The sequence below is a fragment of the Carcharodon carcharias genome, chromosome 20, assembly GCF_017639515.1.
Source record: "Carcharodon carcharias isolate sCarCar2 chromosome 20, sCarCar2.pri, whole genome shotgun sequence".
Classification (NCBI taxonomy): domain Eukaryota; kingdom Metazoa; phylum Chordata; class Chondrichthyes; order Lamniformes; family Lamnidae; genus Carcharodon; species Carcharodon carcharias.
Window position 1 is genome coordinate 40,450,105 of NC_054486.1, and position 27,481 is coordinate 40,477,585.

The window sequence follows — 27,481 nt, forward strand, 5'->3', positions numbered from 1 at the left end:
CTGGGTGTCTGGATTACCAGCCAAGTGACAATGCCACTACTACCACCACAAGTTTTGCTATGCAGGATTAACTTTCAGATATCTCTAATTGATGAGTTAAACACTTGTATCAGAAAGGCAGCAATCATATTTGATCAATTTACTAACCCTGTGTGAAACAATAGGAAATTAACATTGAACATCAAGATGTTGTCTACCGAACGTGCTTCTCAGCATACTGTTGTACAGCAGCAAGACCTTCAACAGACATGAGAAATAAAATCTTTCCAGACACTATTTTAAATATCAAGTTGGAAGACAAAGTTTCTGACTCCAAGGTATTTCAGTGAGCTAAGCTGTTAAGCTTAGTAACTCTTCTCAAACAAAGGCTCCTCCAGTGGGTTGGCCATCTGTATCAGTTGGAAGATGAGCTTATTCCAAATTAGTTTTTTTTATGCAGAGAACTTGCAGATACATCAGGGCTGTTGGCTCAGGTTTTAATATGTTTGCGAAAGTAACTTGAAAAACCACAAGCTTTAATAACATTGCTAACAACAGGCCACATTGGAGGTTGGGGCTGCATCTGGCTGCAAGGAGACTGAAAAGGAGAGAGCAGGAAGCAAAGAGCTATTTGTTGTGCAGGCTTCTGTCACTTGAGAATTTGACTCTTCAGTAACTCAATGTTGCAACATAGCAAAATAACTAAACGCTTTGGTGCTTACACCATCGTCTTTCAAGATGGTGGGTTGTCACCTTTCACAGGTTACTTTCTATACCACGGTGTAACTCTGCTCAGTATTGCAGTATTTGTACTTCCGTAACAGACTGCAGTCTTAAGGATTACACTGTGATTTTCAAATATCATCAATGAGCCAATGATAAATTTCTAGTCAAATAACAGGTCTTACAGGAATTAATCACCATGCAATCACAAAAAAGAAATTTTCTTCCTGGATTGCATGTGGAGTCTTGATTATAGTGTCTTTCAAATATGGTGAGAACTTCAAAATATTATTGCCTAGTTGAAAGGAAGGGAAAGACCACGTACAAATAGGCTGCATACTAAAAAGTGGCTCACCAGAAGGCCATTCTTAACACAGTCATTTGAATCCTGTAATCTCAGCACACATCAGAAATTCCAGTGCTACAATTACACAATTGTTCTTATGATAGTTTCCAATTGTAGTTATAAACTATTGTGTCTTTACAATCAAGTAAACTTAGCTGCGATTTTTAACTCCGGTCAGTCATCTGCTCAAACTTTTCCTCACCACAAAATATATCCCATAGATCAGATTGCAATTCCACCAAATTGTTGTTGAGATTTTCTTATTTTCTCAAACCCTGGCTGAATTAATTAAGGCGAACAGCATTTTCTTAAACGATTAGAGTGTGCAAGTCTGAACGTAGAGTGGCAGCCAATATCTGGTTCATGCTTCTTTGCTGGTGGGTGGAAGCATTGAAACAAACCCCAAACATTGTCATAAAAACAAAAAAACTGCGGATGCTGGAAATCCAAAACAAAAACAGAATTACCTGGAAAAACTCAGCACGTCTGGCAGCATCGGCGGAGAAGAAAAGAGTTGACGTTTCGAGTCCTCATGACCCTTTGACAGAACTTGAGTTCGAGTCCAAGAAAGAGTTGAAATATAAGCTGGTTTAAGGTGTGTGGCCGGGGGGGGGGGGGGGGGGGGGGGGGCGGAGAGAGAGAGAGAGAGAGAGAAGTGGAGGGGGGGTGTGGTTGTAGGGACAAACAAGCAGTGATAGAAGCAGATCATCAAAAGATGTCAACAAAAATAGAACAAAAGAACACATAGGTGTTAAAGTTGGTGATATTATCTAAACGAATGTGCTAATTAAGAATGGATGGTAGGGCACTCAAGGTATAGCTCTAGTGGGGGTGGAGAGAGCACAAAAGATTTTAAGATATATAAAAATAATGGAAATAGGTGGGCAAAGAAAAATCTATATAATTTATTGGAAAAAAAAGGAAGGGGGAAACAGAAAGGGGGTGGGGATGGGGGAGGGAGCTCACGACCTAAAGTTGTTGAATTCAATATTCAGTCCGGAAGGCTGTAAAGTGCCTAGTTGGAAGATGAGGTGTTGTTCCTCCAGTTTGCGTTGGGCTTCACTGGAACAATGCAGCAAGCCAAGGACAGATATGTGGGCAAGAGAGCAGGGTGGAGTGTTAAAATGGCAAGCGACAGGGAGGTTTGGGTCATTCTTGCGGACAGACCGCAGGTGTTCTGCAAAGCGGTCGCCCAGTTTACGTTTGGTCTCTCCAATGTAGAGGAGACCACATTGGGAGCAACGAATGCAGTAGACTAAGTTGGGGGAAATGCAAGTGAAATGCTGCTTCACTTGAAAGGAGTGTTTGGGCCCTTGGATGGTGAGGAGAGAGGAAGTGAAGGGGCAGGTGTTGCATCTTTTGCGTGGGCATGGGGTGGTGCCATAGGAGGGGGTTGAGGAGTAGGGGGTGATGGAGGAGTGGACCAGGGTGTCCCGGAGGGAGCGATCCCTACGGAATGCCGATTGGGGGGGTGAAGGGAAGATGTGTTTGGTGGTGGCATCATGCTGGAGTTGGCGGAAATGGCGGAGGATGATCCTTTGAATGCGGAGGCTGGTGGGGTGATAAGTGAGGACAAGGGGGACCCTATCATGTTTCTGGGAGGGAGGAGATGGCGTGAGGGCGGATGCGCGGGAGATGGGCCGGACACGGTTGAGGGCCCTGTCAACGACCGTGGGTGGAAAACCTCGGTTAAGGAAGAAGGAGGACATGTCAGAGGAACTGTTTTTGAAGGTGGCATCATCGGAACAGATGCGATGGAGGCGAAGGAACTGAGAGAATGGGATGGAGTCCTTACAGGAAGCGGGGTGTGAGGAGCTGTAGTCGAGGTAGCTGTGGGAGTCGGTGGGTTTGTAATGGATGTTGGTGGACAGTCTATCACCAGAGATTGAGACACAGAGGTCAAGGAAGGGAAGGGAAGTGTCAGAGATGGACCACGTGAAAATGATGGAGGGGTGGAGATTGGAAGCAAAATTAATAAATTTTTCCAAGTCCCAATGAGAGCATGAAGCGGCACCGAAGTAATCATCGATGTACCGGAGAAAGAGTTGTGGAAGGGGGCCGGAGTAGGACTGGAACAAGGAATGTTCCACATACCCCATAAAGAGACAGGCATAGCTGGGGCCCATGCGGGTACCCATAGCCACACCTTTTGTTTGGAGGAAGTGAGAGGAGTTGAAGGAGAAATTGTTCAGTGTGAGAACAAGTTCAGCCAGACGGAGGAGAGTAGTGGTGGATGGGGATTGTTCGCGCCTCTGTTCGAGGAAGAAGCTAAGGGCCCTCAGACCATCCTGGTGGGGGATGGAGGTGTAGAGGGATTGGACGTCCATGGTGAAGAGGAAGCGGTTGGGGCCAGGGAACTGGAAATTGTTGATGTGACCTAAGGTGTCAGAGGAATCACGGATGTAGGTGGGAAGGGAGTGGACAAGGGGAGAGAGAAGGGAGTCAAGATAACGAGAAATGAGTTCTGTGGGGCAGGAGCAAGCTGAGACGATCGGTCTACCGAGGCTGTTCTGTTTGTGGATTTTGGGTAGGAGATAGAAGCGGGCCGTCCGAGGTTGGGCGACTATCAGGTTGGAAGCTGTGGGAGGAAGATCCCCAGAGGAGATGAGGTCAGTGACAGTCCTGGAAACAATGGCTTGATGTTCAGTGGTGGGGTCATGGTCCATGGAGAGGTAGGAGGAAGTGTCTGCGAGTTGACGCTCAGCCTCCGCGAGGTAGAGGTCAGTGCGCCAGACAACAACAGCACCACCCTTGTCAGCGGGTTTGATGACAATGTCAGGGTTGGACCTGAGAGAACGGAGTGCAGTAAGTTCAGAGAGAGCCAGGTTAGAATGGGTGAGAGGAGCAGAGAAATTGAGACGACTAATGTCGCGCCGACAGTTCTCAATGAAAAGATCAAGAGAAGGTAAGAATCCAGAGGGAGGGGTCCAGGTGGAGGGAGAATATTGGAGATGGGTAAAAGGATCCGTTGAACTGGGTGAGGACTCCTGCCCAAAGAAGTGAGCCCGGAGACGAAGAAGGCGGAAGAAGAGTTCAGCATCATGCCGAGCCTGAAATTCATTGAGGTGAGGGCGTAAGGGTATGAAACTAAGTCCTTTGCTGAGCACTGAACGTTCAGCATCGGAGAGGGGAAGGTCAGGGGGTATAGTGAATACAAGGCTGGGGTTGGGATTGGAAGATGGGGTGGGGACGGAGGGACGGGCAGGGGTGGAGGGTCCTAGATGGGTGTTGGTGTCGATGAGTTGTTGGAGCTTGCGTTCATTAGCACTTGAGATAAAGAGAAAAAGTTTCTTGTTCAGGCGTCGGATGAGCCGAAGAATAAAATGAAACTGGGGGCACGCGCAGCTTTGAAAAAGGGTACGGCGGTGCTGCTGGAGGGAGAGGTCGAGTGTGTTCATATGGCGGCGCATGGCACTAAGTGTGAATTTCAGAATGTGATGGGAACAGCAGTCCGAGAAACGTTTTATGTCCCGGAGATACCTGTAATCATGGGTGGGTTCGAAACATGAGGGGTGGAATTTCAGTTGAAATCCACGTGGGGTAAGTCAGAGACGGAGACAGTCACTGAGAAAGGAGATATGGCTGTGAAAGCGGGTTTTAGTAAACACCTTGTCAAACACCAGGAAGGAAATGGAAAGCAATGAAGGTGAGCAAGGCAAAAGAGAGGAACGGAAATCTTGTCACAGAAAAGAACAGAACTTCTTCAAGTTCTTGAAGGCATTTTTTGAACAGCAGTGACAGTCAATTAAACACAGAGATAAAAAAAAACGGCGGATGCTGGAAATCCAAAACAAAAACAGAATTACCTAGCTGAGTTTTTCCAGGTAATTCTGTTTTTGTTTTGGATTTCCAGCATCCGCAGTTTTTTTGTTTTTATCTCTGTGTTTAATTGACTGCCACTGCTCTTCAAGAAATGCCTACCTCCTTGAAGAAGTTCTGTTCTTTTCTCCGACAAGATTTCCGTTCCTCTCTTTTGCCTTGCTCACCTTCATTGCTTTCCATTTCCCTCCTGGTGTTTGACAAGGTGTTTACTAAAACCTGCTTTCACAGCCATATCTCCTTTCTCAGTGACTGTCTCCGTCTCCGACTTACCCCTTCAACTGAAATTCCACCCCTCATGTTTCGAACCCACCCAGGATTACAGGTATCTCCAGGACATAAAACGTTTCTCGGACTGCTGTTCCCGTCACATTCTGAAATCCACACTCAGTGCCATGCGCCGCCATATGAACACACTCGACCTCTCCCTCCAGCAGCACCGCCATACCCTTTTTCAAAGCTGCGCGTGCCCCCAGTTTCATTTTATTCTTCGGCTCATCCGACGCCTCAACAAGAAACTTTTTCTCTTTCTCTCAAGTGCTAATGAACGCAAGCTCCAACAACTCATCGACACCAACACCCATCTAGGACCCTCCACCCCTGCCCGTCCCTCCGTCCCCACCCCATCTTCCAATCCCAACCCCAGCCTTGTATTCACTATACCCCCTGACCTTCCCCTCTCCGATGCTGAACGTTCAGTGCTCAGCAAAGGACTTAGTTTCATACCCTTACGCCCTCACCTCAATGAATTTCGGGTTCGGCATGATGCTGAACTCTTCTTCCGCCGTCTTCGTCTCCGGGCTCACTTCTTTGGGCAGGAGTCCTCACCCAGTTCAACGGATCCTTTACCCATCTCCAATATTCTCCCTCCACCTGGACCCCTCCCTCTGGATTCTTACCTTCTCTTGATCTTTTCATTGAGAACTGTCGGCGCGACATTAGTCGTCTCAATTTCTCTGCTCCTCTCACCCATTCTAACCTGTCTCTCTCTCAACTTACTGCACTCCATTCTCTCAGGTCCAACCCTGACATTGTCATCAAACCCGCTGACAAGGGTGGTGCTGTTGTTGTCTGGCGCACTGACCTCTACCTCGCGGAGGCTGAGCGTCAACTCGCAGACACTTCCTCCTACCTCTCCATGGACCATGACCCCACCACTGAACATCAAGCCATTGTTTCCAGGACTGTCACTGACCTCAGCTCCTCTGGGGATCTTCCTCCCACAGCTTCCAACCTGATAGTCGCCCAACCTCGGACGGCCCGCTTCTATCTCCTACCCAAAATCCACAAACAGAACTGCCCCGGTAGACCGATCATCTCAGCTTGCTCCTGTCCCACAGAGCTCATTTCTCGTTATCTTGACTCCCTTCTCTTTCCCCTTGTCCACTCCCTTCCCACCTACACCCGTGATTCCTCTGACACCTTACGTCACATCAACAATTTCCAGTTCCCTGGCCCCAACCGCTTCCGCTTCACCATGGACGTCCAATCCCTCTACACCTCCATCCCCCACCAGGATGGTCTGAGGGCCCTTAGCTTCTTCCTCGAACAGAGGCGCGAACAATCCCCATCCACCACTACTCTCCTCCGTCTGGCTGAACTTGTTCTCACACTGAACAATTTCTCCTTCAACTCCTCTCACTTCCTCCAAACAAAAGGTGTGGCTATGGGTACCCGCATGGGCCCCAGCTATGCCTGTCTCTTTATGGGGTATGTGGAACATTCCTTGTTCCAGTCCTACTCCGGCCCCCTTCCACAACTCTTTCTCCGGTACATCGATGATTACTTCGGTGCCGCTTCATGCTCTCATTGGGACTTGGAAAAATTTTATTAATTTTGCTTCCAATCTCCACCCCTCCATCATTTTCACGTGGTCCATCTCTGACACTTCCCTTCCCTTCCTTGACCTCTCTGTCTCAATCTCTGGTGATAGACTGTCCACCAACATCCATTACAAACCCACCGACTCCCACAGCTACCTCGACTACAGCTCCTCACACCCCGCTTCCTGTAAGGACTCCATCCCATTCTCTCAGTTCCTTCGCCTCCGTCGCATCTGTTCCGATGATGCCACCTTCAAAAACAGTTCCTCTGACATGTCCTCCTTCTTCCTTAACCGAGGTTTTCCACCCACGGTCGTTGACAGGGCCCTCAACCGTGTCCGGCCCATCTCCCGCACATCCGCCCTCACGCCTTCTCCTCCCTCCCAGAAACACGATAAGGTCCCCCTTGTCCTCACTTATCACCCCACCAACCTCCGCATTCAAAGGATCATCCTCCGCCATTTCCGCCAACTCCAGCATGATGCCACCACCAAACACATCTTCCCTTCACCCCCCCAATCGGCATTCCGTAGGGATCGCTCCCTCCGGGACACCCTGGTCCACTCCTCCATCACCCCTTACTCCTCAACCCCCTCCTATGGCACCAACCCATGCCCACGCAAAAGATGCAACACCTGCCCCTTCACTTCCTCTCTCCTCACCGTCCAAGGGCCCAAACACTCCTTTCAAGTGAAGCAGCATTTCACTTGCATTTCCCCCAACTTAGTCTACTGCATTCGTTGCTCCCAATGTGGTCTCCTCTACATTGGAGAGACCAAACGTAAACTGGGCAACCGCTTTGCAGAACACCTGCAGTCTGTCCGCAAGAATGACCCAAATCTCCCTGTCGCTTGCCATTTTAACACTCCACCCTGCTCTCTTGCCCACATGTCTGGCCTTGGCTTGCTGCATTGTTCCAGTGAAGCCCAACGCAAACTGGAGGAACAACACTTCATCTTCCGACTAGGTACTTTACAGCATTCCAGACTGAATATTGAATTCAACAACTTTAGGTCGTGAGCTCCCTCCCCCATCCCCACCCCCTTTCTGTTTCCCCCTTCCTTTTTTTTCCAATAAATTATATAGATTTTTCTTTGCCCACCGATTTCCATTATTTTTAAATATCTTAAAATCTTTTATGCTCTCCCCACCCCCACTAGAGCTATACCTTGAGTGCCCTACCATCCATTCTTAATTAGCACATTCGTTTAGATAATATCACCAACTTTAACACCTAAGTGTTCTTTTGTTCTATTGTTGTTGACATCTTTTAATGATCTGCTTCTATCACTGCTTGTTTGTCCCTACAACCACACCCCCCCTCCACTTCTCTCTCTCCCTCTCTCTCCGCCCCCCCACATAACTTAAACCAGCTTATATTTCAACTCTTTCTTGGACTCGAACTCAAGTTCTGTCGAAGGGTCATGAGGACTCGAAACGTCAACTCTTTTCTTCTCCGCCGATGCTGCCAGACGTGCTGAGTTTTTCCAGGTAATTCTGTTTTTGTTCCCAAACATTGTCAGGCTTTTGCTTTGGGGAAAACAAATTGCACCCAATACTTCGATTAGAAAGGTTAACAGTAGACAATACATTAAAAAAATGCTGCACTATACCAGCATGGTTGAGCACGCATCATTTCCCATCATGTGTACATAACACCAACCTGTGCTATAAGCACACAGCAGAGGAAACAAAACAAATAAATAAGATGCCTCCATCAAACCTCCCTCAAGGTATCATTGGCAAAATATGTAATTATATTTTTATCTTGCACTAGTCATACAACTTAACAGCTTGTAAAACAAAAATAAAAATACCTGGAAAAACTCAGCAGGTCTGGCAGCATCTGTGGAGAGGAACAGTTAATGTTTTGAGTCCGTATGACTCTTCAACAGAACTAAGTAAAAATAGAAAAGAGGTGAAATATAAGCTGGTTTAAGGTGGGGGGGTAGAGCTGGATAGAGGGCCAATGATAGGTGGAGATAGCCAAAAGATGTCATAGACAAACGGACAAAGAGGTGTTGAAGGTGGTGATAGTATCTAAAGAATGTGCTAATTAGCGTTAACTGTGTTCCTCTCCGCAGATGCTGCCAGACCTGCTGAGTTTTTCCAGGTATTTTTATTTTTGTTTTGGATTTCCAGCATCCGCAGTTTTTTGCTTTTAACAGCTGGTATCCTGGTTCAAATACAATTGTAAAGGCATAAATCGATGGTGTAGAAATTGGTATACATGCATTTTCAGGTGGAGAATGGGTTCCGTGTGGATGCAACTGCAGTCTCAAAATGTTCTCACCAATAAAATAAATGGGCTTCCATCACTACTTGTGTTGGTAGATCACTTCACTTGGGGGTGGGGAAGGGGCATCAATCTAGTGTTTTGCTGATGCCAGTTAAAGGCAGCCTGCACCTCTTAAAAGGAGAGGAGCACTTTAGCTGCAGGAAAGGGTATTGGAGAAAGAACAAAGAAAAGTACAGCACAGGAACAGGCCCTTCAAGCCTGCGCCGATCATATTGCCTGTCAACTAAAACATTTTGCACTTCAGGGGTCCATATCCCTCTATTCCCATCCTAGTCATGTATTTGTCAAGCTGCCTCTTAAACACCACTATTGTACCTGCTTCCACCACCTCCTCCGGCAGCGAATTCCAGACACTCACGACCCTCTGCGTAAAAAACTTGCCTTGCACATCTCCTCTGTAGTTTTCTCCTCTCACCTTAAATCTATGTCCCCTAATAATTGACTCTTCCACCCTGGGAAAAAGCACCTGACTATCTACACTGTCCATGCCACTCATAGTTTTGTAAACTTCTATCAAGTTGCCCCTCAATCTCCGTCGCTCTAGTGAGAACAATCCAAGTTTCTCCAACCTCTCCCCGTAGCTAATAACCTCCAGACCAGGCAGCATCCTGGTAAACCTCCTCTGCACCCTCTCCAATACCTCCATATCCTTCTGGTAATGTGGCGACCAGAATTGCACGCAGTATTCCAATTGTGGCCTAACCAAGGTTCTATACAGCTGCAGCATGACTTCCCAGCTTTTATACTCAATACCCCTGCCGATGAAGACAAGTATGCCATATGCCTTCTTGACTACCTTATCCACCTGCGTTACCACTTTCAGTGACCTGTGGACCTGTACACCCAGATCCCTCTGCCCGTCGATGCACTTAAGGGTTCTGCCACTTACTGTATGATTTCTGCCTGTATTAGACCTTCCAAAATACATTACCTCGCATTTGTCCGGATTAAACTCCATCTGCCATTTCTCCACCCAAGTCCCCAACCGATCTATATCCCGTTGTATCCTTTGACAATCCTCTTCACTATCTGCAACTCCTCCAACCTTAGTGTCATCTGCAAACTTACTAATTAGCCCAGTTACATTTTCCTCCAAATCATTTATGTATACTACAAACAGCAAAGGTCCCAGCACTGATCCCTGCCGAACTCTACTAGTCACAGCTCTCCATTCAGAAAAGCATCCTTCCGCTGTTACCCTGTCTTCTGATTGTGGCCAACGGCAAATCTGCAAAGGGCCCTCATTTTTCTAATGCTGTGTTGGAGATATTGGTGGAGGAGGTTGGCAAAAGTAATAGAAGGGAATTTCCAATCCTCCAACGGGCCAGAATATATGAAAGCAAACTGTGTGGCATGATTGTGCAAAGGTGGCAGAGCAGATAAGTGCCAGAAATATCATTCCTAGAACTTAGCTGCAATGCAGGGGGAAGTTGAATAGTCAGGGTAAGTTTCCTAACTCATTTCTTTCATTAAACTCTGTATAGATTTTCATTACATGTTGCTTCAGTGCTCACAATCCTTCCCCTCCCCTGATAAACAGCACTCTCCTATCACTGTTGCACTCTTCACTGCCATCTACTCCGACTAATACTTTCTTCAGGAGCTCACTAGTACTTCCTTTACCTCCTCACATCTCTGCCATCATTTATACACCAGAAACATCATGCTACTTTAACAAGCATGCCCTTGAACTTCGCTTCAAACTTTGCACTACTTTAACACTGACCCGCTTCCATTCTTCTTATAGGGAAAGCTCAAAAACAACAGAGAGCAGGCAGCTATATGACAAGGCCATCTTTCATTATGTGCTGTCTCCATGCTAACCACAAGTGATGGACATTGTGGGCAAAGACGCAACAGGAGCTTTCAATCTGATGAGGTTGGAGGACAAGTCCTACAGGATTTTAAACCACCTTCTCCTAATTCCCTTACCACTAAAATCTCACATTTTCACATCATGCATGATAAATTGTGCTGCTTTCAGAAGCCACTCAGCTATTTCTGCTTACCCATGTCAATAAAATTAACCCTTATTCCTTTCTTCCAATGCATTTCTGATTGTGGCCAACAGCAAATCTGCAAAGGGCCCTCATTTTTCTAATGCTGTGCTGGAGATATTGGTGGAGTAGGTTGGCAAAAGTAATAGAAGGGAATTTCCAATCCTCCAACGGGCCAGAATATATGAAAGCAAACTGTGTGGCATGATTGTGCAAAGGTGGCAGATCAAATAAGTGCCAGAAATATCATTCCTAGAACTTAGCTGCAATGCAGGGGGAAGAAGCAATCGTCAGAAAGCACAATAGAGAGCAGCTCTGCAAAACAGGATGCATTACTCAACCTACAGACTTTCAGACACCAGCTCAGAGACTGGCACTGAAGAATAGTTCAGAAGGCTTTTCTTTATTCATTCATAGGATTCAAGTGTCTCTGTCAAGGCCAGTACTTGTTTCACATCCCTAATTACCCTCAAGTAGGTGGTGGTGAGCCAGCTTCTTGAACCATTGCAGTCCATGTGGCATAGGTACACTCACAGTGTTGTCAGCTGGAAAGGTCTATATGTGCAGGTGCTTCCAAACAGCAATAAGTCCTTGAGGTTGCCATCTGGACCATCTCAAATGCCCTCAGTCAAAGTTCGACAGTTGTACATTTCCCAAGCTGTAACCACTGAAAAACCAACTCTTAGAAACATTAATAGGTAACCTAACAACAGAGTGGAACTAGGATTCTGCGTAAGGATAAGTTGCGAACAGCCAATGGTTATGCAACTGTTTGTCAAAGTGAAGTCTTTTGGAGCAATGTAGTAAAATGTTGTCTTTTGGTTTAGCTGTTGGTCTTCATAAAATTAGTCATGCGATATGAAAACATGGGATATTATTTTTGGACTAGGTCAGATTGGAAAAGGAATGACGACGACTCTGGGCAGGGGAAAGGCCATTGAACCATAGAAAGGTTACGGTGCAGAAAGAGGCCATTCAGCCCATCATGTCTGTGCTGGCCAGAAGATGATGAAGAAACTAGCCACCCATTTTAATCCCACTTTCCAGCACCTGGTCTGTAGCCTTGCAGGTTACAGCACTTCAGATGCAGATCCAAGTATCTTATAAGTGAGTTGAGCATTTCAGCCTCAACCACCGATACAGGCAATGAATTCCAGACGTCCACCATGCGTGAAAAAGTTTTTCCTCATGTCCCCTCTAATCCTTCTACCAATCACCTTAAATCTATGCCCCCTGTTAATTGACCCCTCAGCTAGGGGAAACAAGTATTTATTGTCTACCCTATCTAGGCCCCTCATAACTTTGTACACATCAATTAGGTCATCCCTCAGCCTCCTCGGATCTAAGGAAAACAACCCTGGCCTATCCAATTGTCCCTCATAGCTGCAATTTTCAAGCACTGGCAGCATTCTTGTAAATCTTCTCTGTACTCTCTCCAGTGCAATTATGTCCTTCCTGTAATGGGGTGACCAGAACCGTACACAAAATTCCAGCTGTGGCCTAACCAGTGTTTTATACAGTTCCATTATTACATCCCAGCTTTTGTATTCAATACCTCGACCAATAAAGGAAAGAATTCCATATGCTTTCTTTACCATCTTATCCACCTGACCTGCCACCTTCAAGGGTCTGTGGGCATGCATTCCAAGGTGTCTCACTTCCTCAAATATCCTCCCGTTTATTGAATATTTCCTTGCTTTGCTTGCCCTCCACAAATGCATTACCTCACACTTTTCCAGATTGAATTTTATTTGCCACTTTTTTTCCCAATGAACCAAACCATTGATGATATTCTGGGGACAACAGCTATTCTCTTAACTATCAACTACATGGCCAATTTTGGTGTCATCTGCAAATTTTCCAATCATACCTCCCACATGTATGTCCAAATCATTAATATATACAAACAGTAAGGGCCCCAACACTGAGCCCTGTGGAACATCACTGGAAATCGCTCTCCATTTGCAAAAACATCCGTCAACCATTACCCATTGTTTCTTGTCGCTGGGCCAATTTTGGATCCAACTTGCCACCTTCCCCTGTATCTCATGGGATCTCACTTTTCTGACCAGTCTGCCATGTGGGACCTTGTCAAATGCCTTACTAAAATCCAGGTAGACAGCATACCCTTCTTGTTACTTCCTCAAAAAATTCAATTAAGTTAGTAAGACATGATCTTCTCCTAACAAAACCCTGCTGAATGTCCCCGATCAACCAGTGCCTTTCTAAGTGACAGTTTATCCTGTTTCAGAATTGATTCCAATAATTTCCCCACCACTGAAGTCAGACTGACTGGTCTATAATTTTCTGGTTTATCCCTTGCACCTTTTTAAAATAATAGTGCAACATTTGTAGGCCTCCAATCCTCTGGTACCTCGCCTGTATCTCGTGAGGATTGGAAAATGATCCTCAGAGCATCCGCCAATTCCTCTCTGGCTTCCTTCAACAGCCTGGAATACAATCCATCCGGCCCTGGTGACTTATCCACCTTCAAGGATGTCAGTCACTCCAGTACTTCCTCTCTCACTATGTTTATTGTATCTAATGTTTCACACTTCTCCTCATTAACTAGAATGTCTGCATCATCCCTCTCCTTAGTGAAGATGGAAACAAAGTACTCACTGAGAACCCTGCCCACATCTTCAGCACCAATCCACAAGTTAACATGTACATCTCTGATAGGTCCTTAGTTATTCTCTTGCTCTTAATGTACTGGTAAAACATCTTTGGGTTTTCTTTGATTTTACCTGCCAATATTTTTTCATATCCTCTCTTTGCTTTCCTAATTTCCATATTTCCCTCATCCCTGTACTTTCTATACTATAATAGGCTTTCTACAGACTTCTGTGACTGTCATAAGCTTTCTTTTTCTGCCTTATCTTGGCCTGTATGCTTCTGGATAACCAAGGGGCTCTAGATTTGGCAGTACCACCCTTTTTTTCTGTGGGGACATGTCTACATTTTGCCCGCAGAATCTTTCTTTTGAATCCCTCCCACTGATTTGACACTGTTTTCCCTTCTAATAACTGCATCCAGTCCACTCTCAACAGCAGACCTCTGAGTTTTGTAATTTGTCTTCTCCCAATTTAGAATTTTCATTCCTATTCAACCTTTGTCCTTTTCCATAATGATGTTAAATTTAACTGTATTATGGGCACTATCTCCAAAATGGTCCCCCACTGCTACTTCATTCACTTGCCAAGCTTCATTTCCTAAGACTAAATCTAGAATTGCACCCCCTTTCGTTGGGCTTGTTATGTACTGGCTAAAGAAGTTCTTTTGAATGCAGTTCAATAATTTTGCGCCCTCTGTGCCCTTCACACTGTTCATATCCCAACTGATATTAGGGTAGTTGAAATCCCCAACTATTACTGCCCTATTGCATGTACACTCAGAAATATGTCTACATATCTTCCACTATTTGAGGATCTATAGCACACTCCTAACAGTGTGGCTGCCCCTTTTTATTTGAGCTCAAACCATATGGCCTCATTTGATGCCTCATTTAGTATATCATCCCTCCTCATAGCTGTAATTGATTCTTTAACCAGTAATGTAACACCCCCACCTTTTTTATCCCCCACTCTATCCTGCCTGAAAACTCTATATCCAGGGACATTAAGCTGCCATTTTTGCCCCTCCTTAAGTCAAGTTTCCGTTATAGCAATGATATCATGTTGCTACGTGTCTATCTGTGTCCTCAGCTCATCGGCTTTATTTGCTATACTCCTAGCATTTACATATAAACACTTTTAACACTACCAAATTCCTGTGCTCTACACATTTTAACCTGTGCTTCTTCTGTCTTTCAGAGTCACTCACTAATTCTCCATCCCCCGTTCCTGCTCCAACTTTGCCCTCAGGTTCCCACCCTGTCAATCTAGTTTAACCACCCCCACCCCTGCCCCCCCAAAACTTCCTCAACAGCACTAGCAAATCTTGCTGCAAGGATATCCATCCCAGTCCTGTTCAGGTGTAGACCGTCCAGCTTGTAAAGGTCCCACCTTCCCCAGCGCCAGTCCCAATGCCCCAGAAATCTGATGCCCTCTCTCCTTCACCAGCTTTTCAGCCACGTGTTTAATTGCTCAATTCTCCTATTTCTATACTCACTTGCATATGGGACTGGGAGTAATCCTGAGATTACTGCTTTAGAGGTCCTGCTTTCTAACCTCCTTACTAGCCCCCTAAAGTCTGCTTCCAGGACCTCAACCCTTTTCCTACCTACATCAGTGGTACCAACGTGGACTACGACCTCTGGTTGATCACCATACCCCAGAAGAATGTCCTGCAGCAGCTCTGTGACATCCTTGACCCTGGCACCAGGGAGGCAACATACCATCCTAGAGTCATGTCTACAGCCACAGAAACGCCCGTCTGTTCTCCTAACAAATCCCTTATCACTATAACTCTTCCTTTCTTCTTCCTCCCCTCCAGTACAGCTGAGCCACTCCCATTCAGGATTTTCTCAATTGTCTTATTACTCTGGTAGTCCCAACGCTGCTGAATTATGCTCTCTCTCAGCATCTTCTGGTTCTTCACCCCACTCATTATCTTTCTGCTCCACTTCTTCCTTCTCAGGCAGCTCTACAGTAACTCGGCTTTGAGTGGCAAGATTGTAGAGCTTCGTTTCTCAAACTATTTTCCAACGTGACCCTGTTGTAACACTTGAAAAGTAATATGACCCCAGATGCCAGTAAGAAAATCAGTATATACGGCAGCATAGCAACATTTATTATATAATTATTAAAATTCTAGTTTAGATCAACATAACATCATTTATGAAAATCTCCACACCCCACACATTCTCATCAGCCCCTCTTTTGGTCTAGTTGCCAGTGCCTGTGACTGTGAAGCAGAGTCACTAGCTCAGGGTAAGGAGCCTATGCAACAGACAAACAGGAGCAGAAACACAATAAAGCTTAAAGCCACCACTCAGCTTCCTGGCTCAGCCACATGACCTCCTGTCTATTCCTGCACTCCAGACACAGTCATTCTCTGCTGGTCTCTGCCTTTGCCAAGTTGGCTCACAAACATCCTGGGCCCGTGTGGTACTCGCCACTAAAAGTGTTTTCTGAAGTTAAAGAGTACATTGGGCTGACCATCCGCCACGTGCTGTTTGGTGCAATTGATCCAGTGGGTCCAGGGCTGTCTTGCCTGAGTGTCCAAACTGGATTGTCTCCTCTCCACAGTCACCATTGCTGCTCAGAGGAAGAGGAGCTTGCAACCCCAAATGTGACCTACATTTGGGAATGGCTGCAAGCAATTATGAATCTTGACAATGGCTCTAGGTTATACTGAAGGATCCCTTCCGAGCTGCCGGACAGTGGATCCAATGTTTCGGGACGACAACGGTTTGTTCAATCAGAACCCTGGTTGCTGTATGGTTCTTACATTGATGCTCAGCATCTGTAACTGAATTCCTACAAGGAGTTAAGAACCACTGGTGAGGAGAAAGCTCTCATTCCCAGCAGCCAGCTTGCCAAATGGGTGGAACAGAGGATTATTGAATACTGGGGTACATGAAAATATCATGATTATGCCATAAAAATAACAGACCTACATGAGTCACAGCCTGTGGCCACAAACAAACTGAACATTCAGTGAATGGAAGTTCTTCCTGTTGAAACATTGCTGGCTCGTGATGGGAAGCATGCAAGCCTACATGCATGTAGTCCATGATGCCCTAGACCAACGGGAATGCAGGCAATTCCTAGTGCTTTTTTACTACTTGTCAAACAGTGCAGCGACCTGCAGGATCACCGAGCGCACAACAAACAGGCTGATGTCACGAAGAGCAGTTTAGAAGGAGCCAGAGGGATACAAGTTTAGTGTCAATCTGACCTTCATTTTCACAGGCAGTGCAGTGCATTCCCTAATGTTAGGCTCCAATTCTCATTCTAAAAGGAGGCACAGGTAAGCACCTGTCTCCCATTGCCTTATACATTGCTCCATTGAGATTCAGGTGTGATGTTCTGTTCCTGCAAACACAAATATGGCAACAGCTCCTTCGCCCACTTCTTGCAGTTGGTATAGATCTTTACTGCTGCTCGTCCTTCTGATTAAGGGGCCTAAGTGGTAGGTTCTGCAGCATTTTCATGTTCAGCAATTAAGAACAAGCAAATCCTGTGAATTAGTTCTTGCCCTCCACAAGTTCACTCTACAAAAGTCTCTTAAGATGAATACTTGCCAGAAACCTGATCTAAAAGGACCCCAAAAGATTAAAAGGATCCAGAGGCTTAACTAAATAGAGGTGAGAATTCTTTTTAAATAGCACTGGTGCAAGCTGCCTTCTGCTATAATTGATGGGTGAGTTAAGGAAACCACGTTTTAGGTGCGCAGGAACATTAATTTCATAAAAGGGTCCCATTTCAGGGCACAGTACCTTTATTGACACATTTAACAATGCCTATGTTTTGTTTCAGGCAGCCAGCAAGGATGGGTATCAAGTACCAAAACCAATATGGTGTTGTGCATATATTGAATGTCATTATCGTATGGAAAGTCATGCTGCAAAACTTATCTTTGTGGTACCCACTTGGACCTAGAAATTTGTGCGCAGCACATATTAATTTCTACTCTTGTCATATATAAATATGCAATGGTACAAAATCAACTTAAAAACATACTTTTTGGCAGGGACAGTTTTCTGGAGATTCCAAAGCTTAAGGGTGTGGTCTTCAGAGGCTGTAACCAGCACAGGCTCTACAGGATGGAAAGCTAAAGCACGTACTCCATCAAAGTGACTCCGTAGTGTGTACTTGGGATTCCACGTCTTCCTAAATGCATCCTTATTAGCCGGCAACTGAAAATGAACATATGGTTAAAAATATATTATGTGGCTATACGGTACCCAAAATAAAAGTAATAATATTGGCAAAAGGAAACAACCTTCACAAGATATTCCCAATTCACCACAAATAATCCAGATTATGATGTTTTCCAAATGCGATGAGGACTGCAGACTGCTATTATATGCTTTCTTTTCCTAGTTTCTCTGTCTCATCTGTTCTGATATAATCTTCACAACGGTACTTCTGATATGTCTTCCTTTATCCTCAACCGAGGATTCCCCACTCTGTGGCTGACAAGCCGTCAAGCAGGACACATTTCCTGCACTTCTGTTCTCACCCTTTCCCTCCCAGATGTGTCCCTCGTCCTTAATTATCAAACCACGAGCCTCCATATTCAAAGGATCAACCTCCACCATTTCCACCACCTCTATTGTGGTGCCACTACCAAACATATCTTCCTCTCCCGTCAGTATTCTGAAGGAACCGTTTCTTTTGCAACACCTTGGTCCACTCTTCTAATCACCCCAACACCTCATCCCCTTCCCACAGCACTTCCATGCAATCATAGGAGGTGTAACGTCTATCCTTTATCTTCTCTCTCCTCACTGCTCAAGCCCCCAAACACTCCTTGCAGGTGAAGCAGCTTTACAAGTATTTCTTTCAACTTAGTGAAGTATTCCACGCTCACAATGCAGTCTCCTGTACATCTGGGAGACCAAATACTGATTGGGTGGAACATCTCCATTCAGTTTGCAAGCATGATCTCGACCTTTTGAAATCGCCATTTCAATTCACTACTTTGCTCTCATGCTCACATTTCTGTCCTCGGCCTGCTGCAACATTCCAGCGAAGCCTAATGCAAGCTTGAGGAACAGCACCTCATCTTCCGATTAAGTATTTTACAGCCTTCTGGACTCAACACTGAGTTCAATAGCTTCAGACCAGGAACTCTATCCTACATTTTGGATTGTGTTTTTTCTTTACCAAGGACCAGTCTGTATCTTGTTTCCAAGTTTTCACTTTCACACAGAGGTGTCCATCATTCTGTTGTTAACACTTACTCTGGATCAATACTTTGTTTCTTGATTACAACCATTACCACTCTCTTTCACTTTTGTTCATAACATCTTTGTTATTTATCTCCTGCCCTTTCCTTTTTTCTACCTCCTGCTTCCCCTTTCAACAGTATAGAAGCCATTACATTTCTATAATAAAAACAAAAAACTGCAGATGCTTGAAATCTGAAATACAAACAGAAAATGCTGGAAAAACTCTCCAGGTCGGGCAGCATCTGTGGAGAAAGAAACAGAGTTAACGTTTCAAGTCCGTATGACTCTTCTTCAGAGCTGAAGAGAAGTAGAAATATGATGGGTCTCGCATTGTTATCATTTTTCCCAAACCGCGCCCTCCCCCACTTTCCACAGGCCCATCTGTCACTTGTTTTTATGTATTGCTTTCAGAGTGCTGACCCTTGTTCTGCTATTAACACGTTCTGCTAGCTTACCTTTATGCCACTATTAGCACCTTCTTTTACTCTTTACCACTACCATTAACACTCCCTTTGTCTTGTGTCCGTGACATCTTTGTCAATCTTTCCTTAACTGTCACCTATCCCTGACCTTCTATCTCGTTCTACCTGCTTCAACCCCTCTTAGACAGTATAAAATCCATCATATTTCTACTTCTCTTTAGCTCTGAAGAGGTCATACAGGCCTGAAACGTTAACTCTGTTTCTCTCTCCACAGATGCTGCCTGACATGTTGAGTTTTTCCATCAAACTTCTACCTCCCTTCATTCCCCGAAATCATATTCAACTTGAAACCTTGACTCTGCTTCTCTCTCCACAGATGCTGCCAGACTATTGCGATTTTCCAGCACACGCTGTATTTAATTTGCTTTTCTGCACTATATAATTTGCTATAATGCACTATATTCAAAGAGTGGGGAAGACCACAACAAACATATAACCATATTTATAGCGTATCCTCTACCTGCAAATGAATAGACTGTAATCAAAGTGCCCATCACATTTTTACATTGTAAAGATTACTCTAAGCTTCTTTTCTCCACTGCAAAATATCTTCTTAAACCCTTCTTCACCATCTTCTACACCCTCATATCCAACAATAAACGTGAGCAACTTATGGACTTCTTTGTCACTAAAATCATGACCATCTGGCCAGCTACCTTTGCTGAGTATCCATCTGCCACTATCCTATCAGGCTAAACTTCCTCTAAAGTTTCCACCTGTCCTAGCCCTGAACTCAGATCTTTATCTAGTCTTTTCCCCCTATCACCTCTCCCATGCCCTCTCCAATCTCATCCTATGCACGAGACCTGCCTCCTGCTTCCTCTATTTTGTTCCACTAAACTGCTGACTACCCAACTACCCCTCCTGGTCCCCATGTTAGTTGTTATTTTTAACAGTTCTCTCTCTTCAGGTGTTGCTTTTCTCAATTAAAACTGTTGTCATTACCCTTTTTCTCAGAAAACCAAACTGTCTGTGCCAACTACTGCCCCATCTCCCAACATCCTTTTCTTCTTTGAAATTGTTGTCACCTCACAAATCCATGCCCAACTTTTGAATCTCCCCAATCACGTTTCCATTCCTGCCACAATACCAAAATAGCTATGATCAAAATCATAAATGACATCCTATGTTACTATAACAAAGGTAAACTAACCCTCCCCATCTATCTTGACCTGTCTGCAGCCTTTGACCGACCACATCATCCTCCTGCAATGTCTCATCACTATCGTCCACCTGGGTGAGCTTGCTCTGGTTCCATTCTAATCTATCCAATCATAGCAGAGTATCATTTGAAATGGCTTCATTTCCTGCTCCTGCATCATTACCGCTGGTGTCCCCCAAGAATCTATCTTCAGTCCCCTCCTATTTCTCACCTACATACTGCCCTTTGGCAACATCATCTGAAAGCACACCATTAGCTTCCACATATATATTGACAAAACCAGCTCTACCTCCCCACCACCTCTCACAAGAACTTCACCGTTGCTGAATTATCAGTCTGCTTATTTGATACCCGGCAATGAATGAGCAGAAATTTCCTCCCATTAAATACTAGAAAGACTGAAGACATTGTCTTTGGTCCCTGCTCCAAACTCCATTCCCTAGCTACTGATCCCACCTTTCTCCCAGGCAACAGACTGAGGCTAAACCAGTCTGTTTGTAACCTTGATGTCATATCTGACCCCAAGATGAGACTCTGAGCACATCAAAAAGACCGCCTATTTCCACCTTCGTAACTTTGCCCATCTCAGCTCAGTTGCTGCTAAAACCCTCATTCATGCCTTTGTTGCCTCCAGGTATGACTATTCCAGTGGATTCCTGGTTGGTCACTCGCATTGCAGCTTCGTAAACTTGAGGCCGTCCAAAACTCTGCTGCCCATGCCTAAACTTGCAACAAGTCACTTTCACCCATCACCCTTTGTCCTCTCTGACCGAAGTCAGGAAATGTCTTGACTTTAAACTTCTCATCCTTGTTTTCAAATCCTTCCATGGCCTCGCCCCTCTCTATCTCTAAAACCTCTTCTAAACCCACAAGTCTTTGAAATAGCTGCACCCATCTATTAGGAACTCTTGAGCATTCCCAATTTTAATAACTGCAGCACTGGTAGCTGTGCCTTCAGCATTCTGGGCCCCAAGTTGTAGAATACTCTCCTGACATTTCTCCGCCCCCTACCTCGCTTTCCTTCTTGAAGAAGCTCCTGAAAACAGACTTCTGGGTCATCTGATCAAATATCTTATATGGCATATTTTGTTTTATAATACTCCTAAGGGGTGCGCGAGGAGGCAGGCGACTATGCGTCTGTTCATGTGCTAAGTTCTGGTACATCCTTTTCAGGTTTTAATTATAGATTAAGAATCATGACCTGACACGGTACTAACCTTCAAATAATTTAGGTTAGCTTGTTAAGTTGAGAGCCGCGTGGAGTGGTAGCTGTCAATCACTTGAAAGCAGTTGGTTCAAGTGGTGTTAATTACTGTAGCAGGAAGCTAAACTAGCTAGTGACTCAGAGGGCTTATAAAAGAGACAGGCTTTTCAAACCACACAATCCATAAAGGGCATGTGAGGAGACAGGTGACTAAGCCGTAGTGAGAAGAAGGCTGAGTGAGAAGCGAATTAGGTTCATGTGTAAATTCAGTGCAGAGGGGAAAGTGGCGTGGTACACAAGGGAATTATTCAAAGTTAATTAAGAAAGTAATTAAATTAATTTAACTAAATAACAAAAGTAACAATGGCAGTACAGGTGCTACGTTGCAACTGTGGAAGAGCTTTTGGATGCCAAGGCGATCCAGGGCAAACACATCTGCAGAAAGTGTAAGCAACTAGAGGAATTCCAAATCAGTATTATTGATCTGAAAGCGGGATTATAGTCACTATGCAACATATGGGAGGGGCAGAAATACCTGGGCACATCATTCCAGAAGATGGTCACTCTTCTTAGAATAGGGTCGTCTGTTTTGGTCAGCAGTGGGGAACAGGAGGATGTGACCATAAGTGGGGCAGGTAATGGCACCAAGCAGACCAAGTAGTGCAGGAGCCTCAGACTTTGCAATTGTCAAACAGGTTTGAAATGCTCACAACCTTTATGGACGAAAGCAAGGTCTGCAAGATGGATGAGCAGGCAGGCCATGGCACCACGGTACAGGAAGCCGTTCAAGGGGCAGAGAAAACAGAAATGTAGTGGTAGAAGGGGACAGTATAGCGAGGGCGATTAACACTGTTCTCTGCAGCAAAGAGCAAGAGTCCAGAAGGCTGTGTTGCCTGCCCGGTGCCAGGGTTCGGGGCCTCTTCTCAGGGCTGGAGAGGAACTTGCAGGGGGAAGGGGAGGATCCAGTTGTTGTGTCCCATGTGGATACCAACTACATAGGCAGGACAAGGAAGGAGATTGTGCATAGTCAGTATGAGAAGCTATGCACCAAATTAAGAAGCAGAACCTGAAAGGTAATAATCTCTGGATTATTACCTGAACCACGTGGAAATTAGCATAGGGCAAATAAGATTAGAGAGGTGAATATGTGGCTTAAAGGCTGGTGTGGGAGAAGCGGGTTCCGGTTTGTGGGGCACTGGCACCAGTACTGGGGAAAGTGGGGGGCAGTCTACACTGAAACCATGCTTGGACGAGTGTTCTTGCAAATCGCATCACTAGGGAAGAAGACAGGGCTTTAAACTAAACAAGGGGGTGAGGGATCAAGCTTGGGTAGATGTGGCAAATCAAGAGGTAGATTCCAGGCAGGAGACCATAAGAGTAATATGGGAAACCAGGGTCACAGAATAGCAAGAATGGGCAGAGAGATAAAACCTAAGAATGCACCTATAGTCAAGATTAGATGTAATAAAGATAACAAAGACAAAACTAAAGACTCTGTATCTGAATGCACGTAGCATTCATGACAAAGTAAATTAATTGATAGCACACATTGAAATAAATAAACATGATCTGATAGTCATTACAGAGACATGGGTGCAGGATGACAAGGATTGGGTCCTGAATATTGAAGGGTATATGACATTCAAAAAGAACAGGAAGCTAGATAAAAGTGGAGGGGTAGCACTTTTGATCAAGGATAGCATTTGTGCAATAGTTGGTTCAGCAGAGGGACGGCAGAGAGTGAATAAAAGGTTAATTGGGAGTAAGAAATTAGAGTATGTGAGGAAGCTAGCTAGAAATTTAAAAACAGGTAGCAAAGAGTTTCTGCAGGTATTTAAAAGGGAAAATAGTAAACGGAGGGTTGGTCCTCTAGATAATGACAATAGGGAGTTAACAGTGGATAATAAGGAAATGGCAGATGAAATGAACAAATATTTTACATCTGTCTTCACTATAGAGGATACAAAAAACATTCCAGTAATAGCTATAAATCGGGAGGTGGAAAGGAGAGAGGAACTTGGTGAAATTACAATCACTAGGGAAGTGGCACCGAGCAAACTGTTGGGGGTGTGGGCTGACAAGTCTCCTAGTCCTAATGGACTTCATCCTAGGGCCTTAAAAGAGGTGGCTAATGAGATAGTAGGTATGTTGGTATATATTTTCCAAAATTCCCTAGATTCTGAAAAGGTTCCATCACTGGAAAGTAGCAAATATAAACCCTTTATTCAAGAAGTGCGGGAGGCAGGAAACAGGAAGCTATAGACCAATTAGCATGAATTGATCATTAAGCAGGTTCAAACATGGACAAAACAGCTGAACTCCCGAGGTAAGATGAGAGCGACTGACCTTGACATCAAGGCCACATTTGACCGAGCGTGGCATCAAGGATCCCTAGCAAAACTGGAGTCAATGGGAATCAGGGGTAAAACTCTTCACCGGCTGGAGTCATACCTAGTACAAAAGAAGATGGTTGCGGTTGTTGGAGGTGAGTCGTCTTAGCTCCAGGACATCACTGTAGGAGTTCCACAGGGTAGTGTCCGCGGCCCAACCATCTTCAGCTGCTTCATCAATGACCTTCCAACATAAGGTCAGAGGTAAGGATGTTCGCCGATGATTGCACAACGTTCAGCACCATTCGCGACTCAGATACTGAAGCAGTCCATGTCCAAATGCAGCAAGACCTGGACAATATCCAGGCTTGGGCTGACAAGTGGCAAGTAACATTCGCACCACCCCATTATTAATTATTATTATCCATTATTAAGGATGAGATTTCAGAATACTTGGAAGTGCATGATAAAATAGGGCAAAGTCAGCATGGTTTCATCAAGGGGAGGTCATGCCTGACAAATCTGTTAGAATTCTTTGAGGAGGTAATGAGTAGGTTAGACAAAGGAGAGCCAATGCTTGTTATCTACTTTGACTTCCAGAAGGCCTTTGACAAGGTGCCACACAGGAGGCTGCTCAGTAAGTTAAGAGCCCATGGTGTTAGAGGCAAGGTACTAGCATGGATAGAAAATTGGCTGTCTGGCAGGATGCAGAGAGTGGGGATAAGGGAGTCCTTCTCAGGATGGCGGCCAGTGACTAGTGGAGTTCCGCAGGGGTCAGTGTTGGGACCACAACTTTTCACTTTATACATTAATGATCTAGATGAAGGAACTGAGGGCATCCTGGCTAAGTTTGCGGATGATACAAAGATAGGTGGAGGGACAGATAGTATTGAGGAGGCGGGGAGGCTGCAGAAGGATTTGGACAGATTGGGAGGATGGGCAAAGAAGTGGCAGATGGAATACAACGTGGGCAAGTGTGAGGTCATGCACTTTGGTAGGAAGAATAGAGGCATAGACTATTTTCTAAATGGGGAGAGAATTCAGAAATCTGAAGTGCAAAGGGACTTGGGAGTCCCAGTCCAGGATTCTCTTAAGGTTAACTTGCAGGTTGAGTCGGTAATTAGGAAGGCAAATACAATGTTGGCATTTATTTCGAGAGGACTAGGATATAAAAGCAGGGATGTGCTACTGAGGCTTTATAAGGCTCTGGTCAGACCACATTTAGAATATTGTGAGCAATTTTGGGCCCCGCATCTCAGGAAGGATGTGCTGGCCCTGGAGAGGGTTCAGAGGAGATTCATGAGAATGATCTCAGGAATGAAAGGCTTAACATATGAAAGGCTTAACATATGAGGAATGTTTGAGGACTCTGGCTCTATACTCGATGGAGTTGAGAAGGATGAGGGGGGATCTGATTGAAACTTACAGAATACTGAAAGACCTGGATAGAGTGGACTTGGGGAAGATGTTTCCATTAGCAGGAGAGACTAGGACCCGAGGGTACAGCCTCAGAGTAAAGGGAAGACCTTTTAGTACAGAGATGAGGAGAAACTTCTTTAGCCAGAGAGTGGTGAATCTATGGAATTCATTGCCACAAATGGCTGTGGAGGCCAGGTCACTGCGTGTATTTAAGACCGAAATAGATAGGTTCTTGATTGGTATGGGGATCAAAGGTTATGGGGAGAAGGCGAGAGAATGGGGTTGAGAAACTTATCAGCCATGATTGAATGGTGGAGCAGACTTGATGGGCTGAATGGCCTAATTTCTCCTCCTATGTCTTATGGTCACATGAGTGTCAGGCAATGACCATCTCCAACAAGATAGTATCCAACCATCGCCCCTTGATGTTCAATGCCATTACCATCACTGAATCTACCAGTATCAACATCCTGGGGGTTACCACTGATCAGAAACCGAACTGGACTAGCCATATAAATACTGTGGCTACAATAGCAGGTCAAAGGCTAGGAATCCTGTGACGAGTAACTCACCTCCGGAATCTCCAAAGCCTGTCCACCATCTACAAGGCACAAGTCAGGAGTGTGATGGAATACTCCCCACTTGCCTGGATGACTGCAGCTCCCACAACTCTCAAGAAGCCGGACACATTCTAGGACAAAGCAGTCCACTTGATTGGCACCACATACACAAACATTCACTCCCTCCACCACTGACACACAGCAGCAGCTGTGTATACCATCTACAAATGCACTGCAGGAATTCACCGAGGCTCCTTAGACAGCACCTTCCAAACCCATCCACTACCACCTGGAAGGAGAAGGGCAGCAGATAGATGGGAACACCGCCACCTTGAAGTTCCCCTCCAAGTCACTCACCATCCTGACTTGGAAATATATCACCGTTCCTTACTGTCGCTGGGTCAAAATCCTGGATCTCCCTTCCTAACAGCACCGTGGGTGTACCTACACCACATGGACTGCAGTGGTTCAAGGCGGCAGCTCACCACCACCTTCTCAAGGACAACAAGGGACGGGCAATAAATGCTGGCCCACCCAGCAAAGCCCACATCCCGTGAATGAATAAAAAAAGGTTATAGCTGGGAGGAGTCAGCATGGTTTTGTGAAAAGGAAATCATGTTTAATCAATGTATTGGAGTTTTTTGAAGGAGTTACACGCGCTTTGGATAAAGGAGAGCCTGTAGATGTTGGATTTCCAGAAGGCATTTGTTAAGGAACCACACCAAAGGTTATTGCAGAAAATAAAAGCTCATGGCGTAGGTTAACGTATTAGCGTGGATAGAAGCTTGGCTGGCTGGCAGAAAACAGAGAGTATGCATAAATGGGTGTTTTTTTGATTGACAGGATATGACGAGTGGAGTCCTGCAGGGGTCTGGGCTGGGGCCTCAACTTTTTACAATTTACATCAATGACTTAAATGAGGAGAGTGCACATGACACAAAGATAGGTAAGGAAGTATGCTTTGAAGTGGACATAAGGAGGATGCAGACGGATAGATAGGTTGAGTGAGTGGGCAAAACTATGGCAGATGGAGTATAATGTTGAAAAATATGAAGTTGTTCACTATGGCAGGAAGAATAAAAAAGCAGATTATTACTTAAGTGCAGAATTCTGAGGTGCAGAGGGATCTAGGTGTTCTAGTGCATGAGTCACAGAAAGTTAGTATGCAGGTACAGCAAGTAATTAAATTGACTAATGGAATGCTATTCTTTATTACGAGAGGAATTAATCATAAAAGTAAGGATGTTATACTTCAGTTAAACAAGGCACTGGCAAGACCACATCTCGAATATCGTGTGCAGTTTTGCTCTCCTTATTTAAGGAAGGATGTAGATGCGTTGGAGGTGGTTCAGAGGAGGTCTACTAGATTGATACCTGAAATGAGCAGGTTGATTTATGAGGGAAATGTTAGACAGGCTGGGTTTGTTTCCACTGGAGTTTAGAAGAATGAGGGGTGACTTGATTGACATATATAAAATCTTGAACAGTACTGACAAGG

The 27,481-nt window shown here is 45.0% G+C and overlaps 1 protein-coding gene across 6 annotated transcripts in view; it reads right to left on the reverse strand.

Annotated features, from left to right (window-relative positions):
• The window catches only part of strn3 (striatin, calmodulin binding protein 3), a 268,108-nt gene that overhangs the window by 40,048 nt on the left and 200,579 nt on the right, over positions 1 to 27,481 (reverse strand). For all 6 annotated transcript variants that reach the window (XM_041213988.1, XM_041213985.1, XM_041213984.1 and 3 more), the window contains one exon: positions 17,613 to 17,788. In XM_041213988.1, coding sequence (XP_041069922.1) covers positions 17,613 to 17,788 — 176 coding nt within the window. The remainder of the gene's footprint in view (positions 1 to 17,612; positions 17,789 to 27,481) is intronic.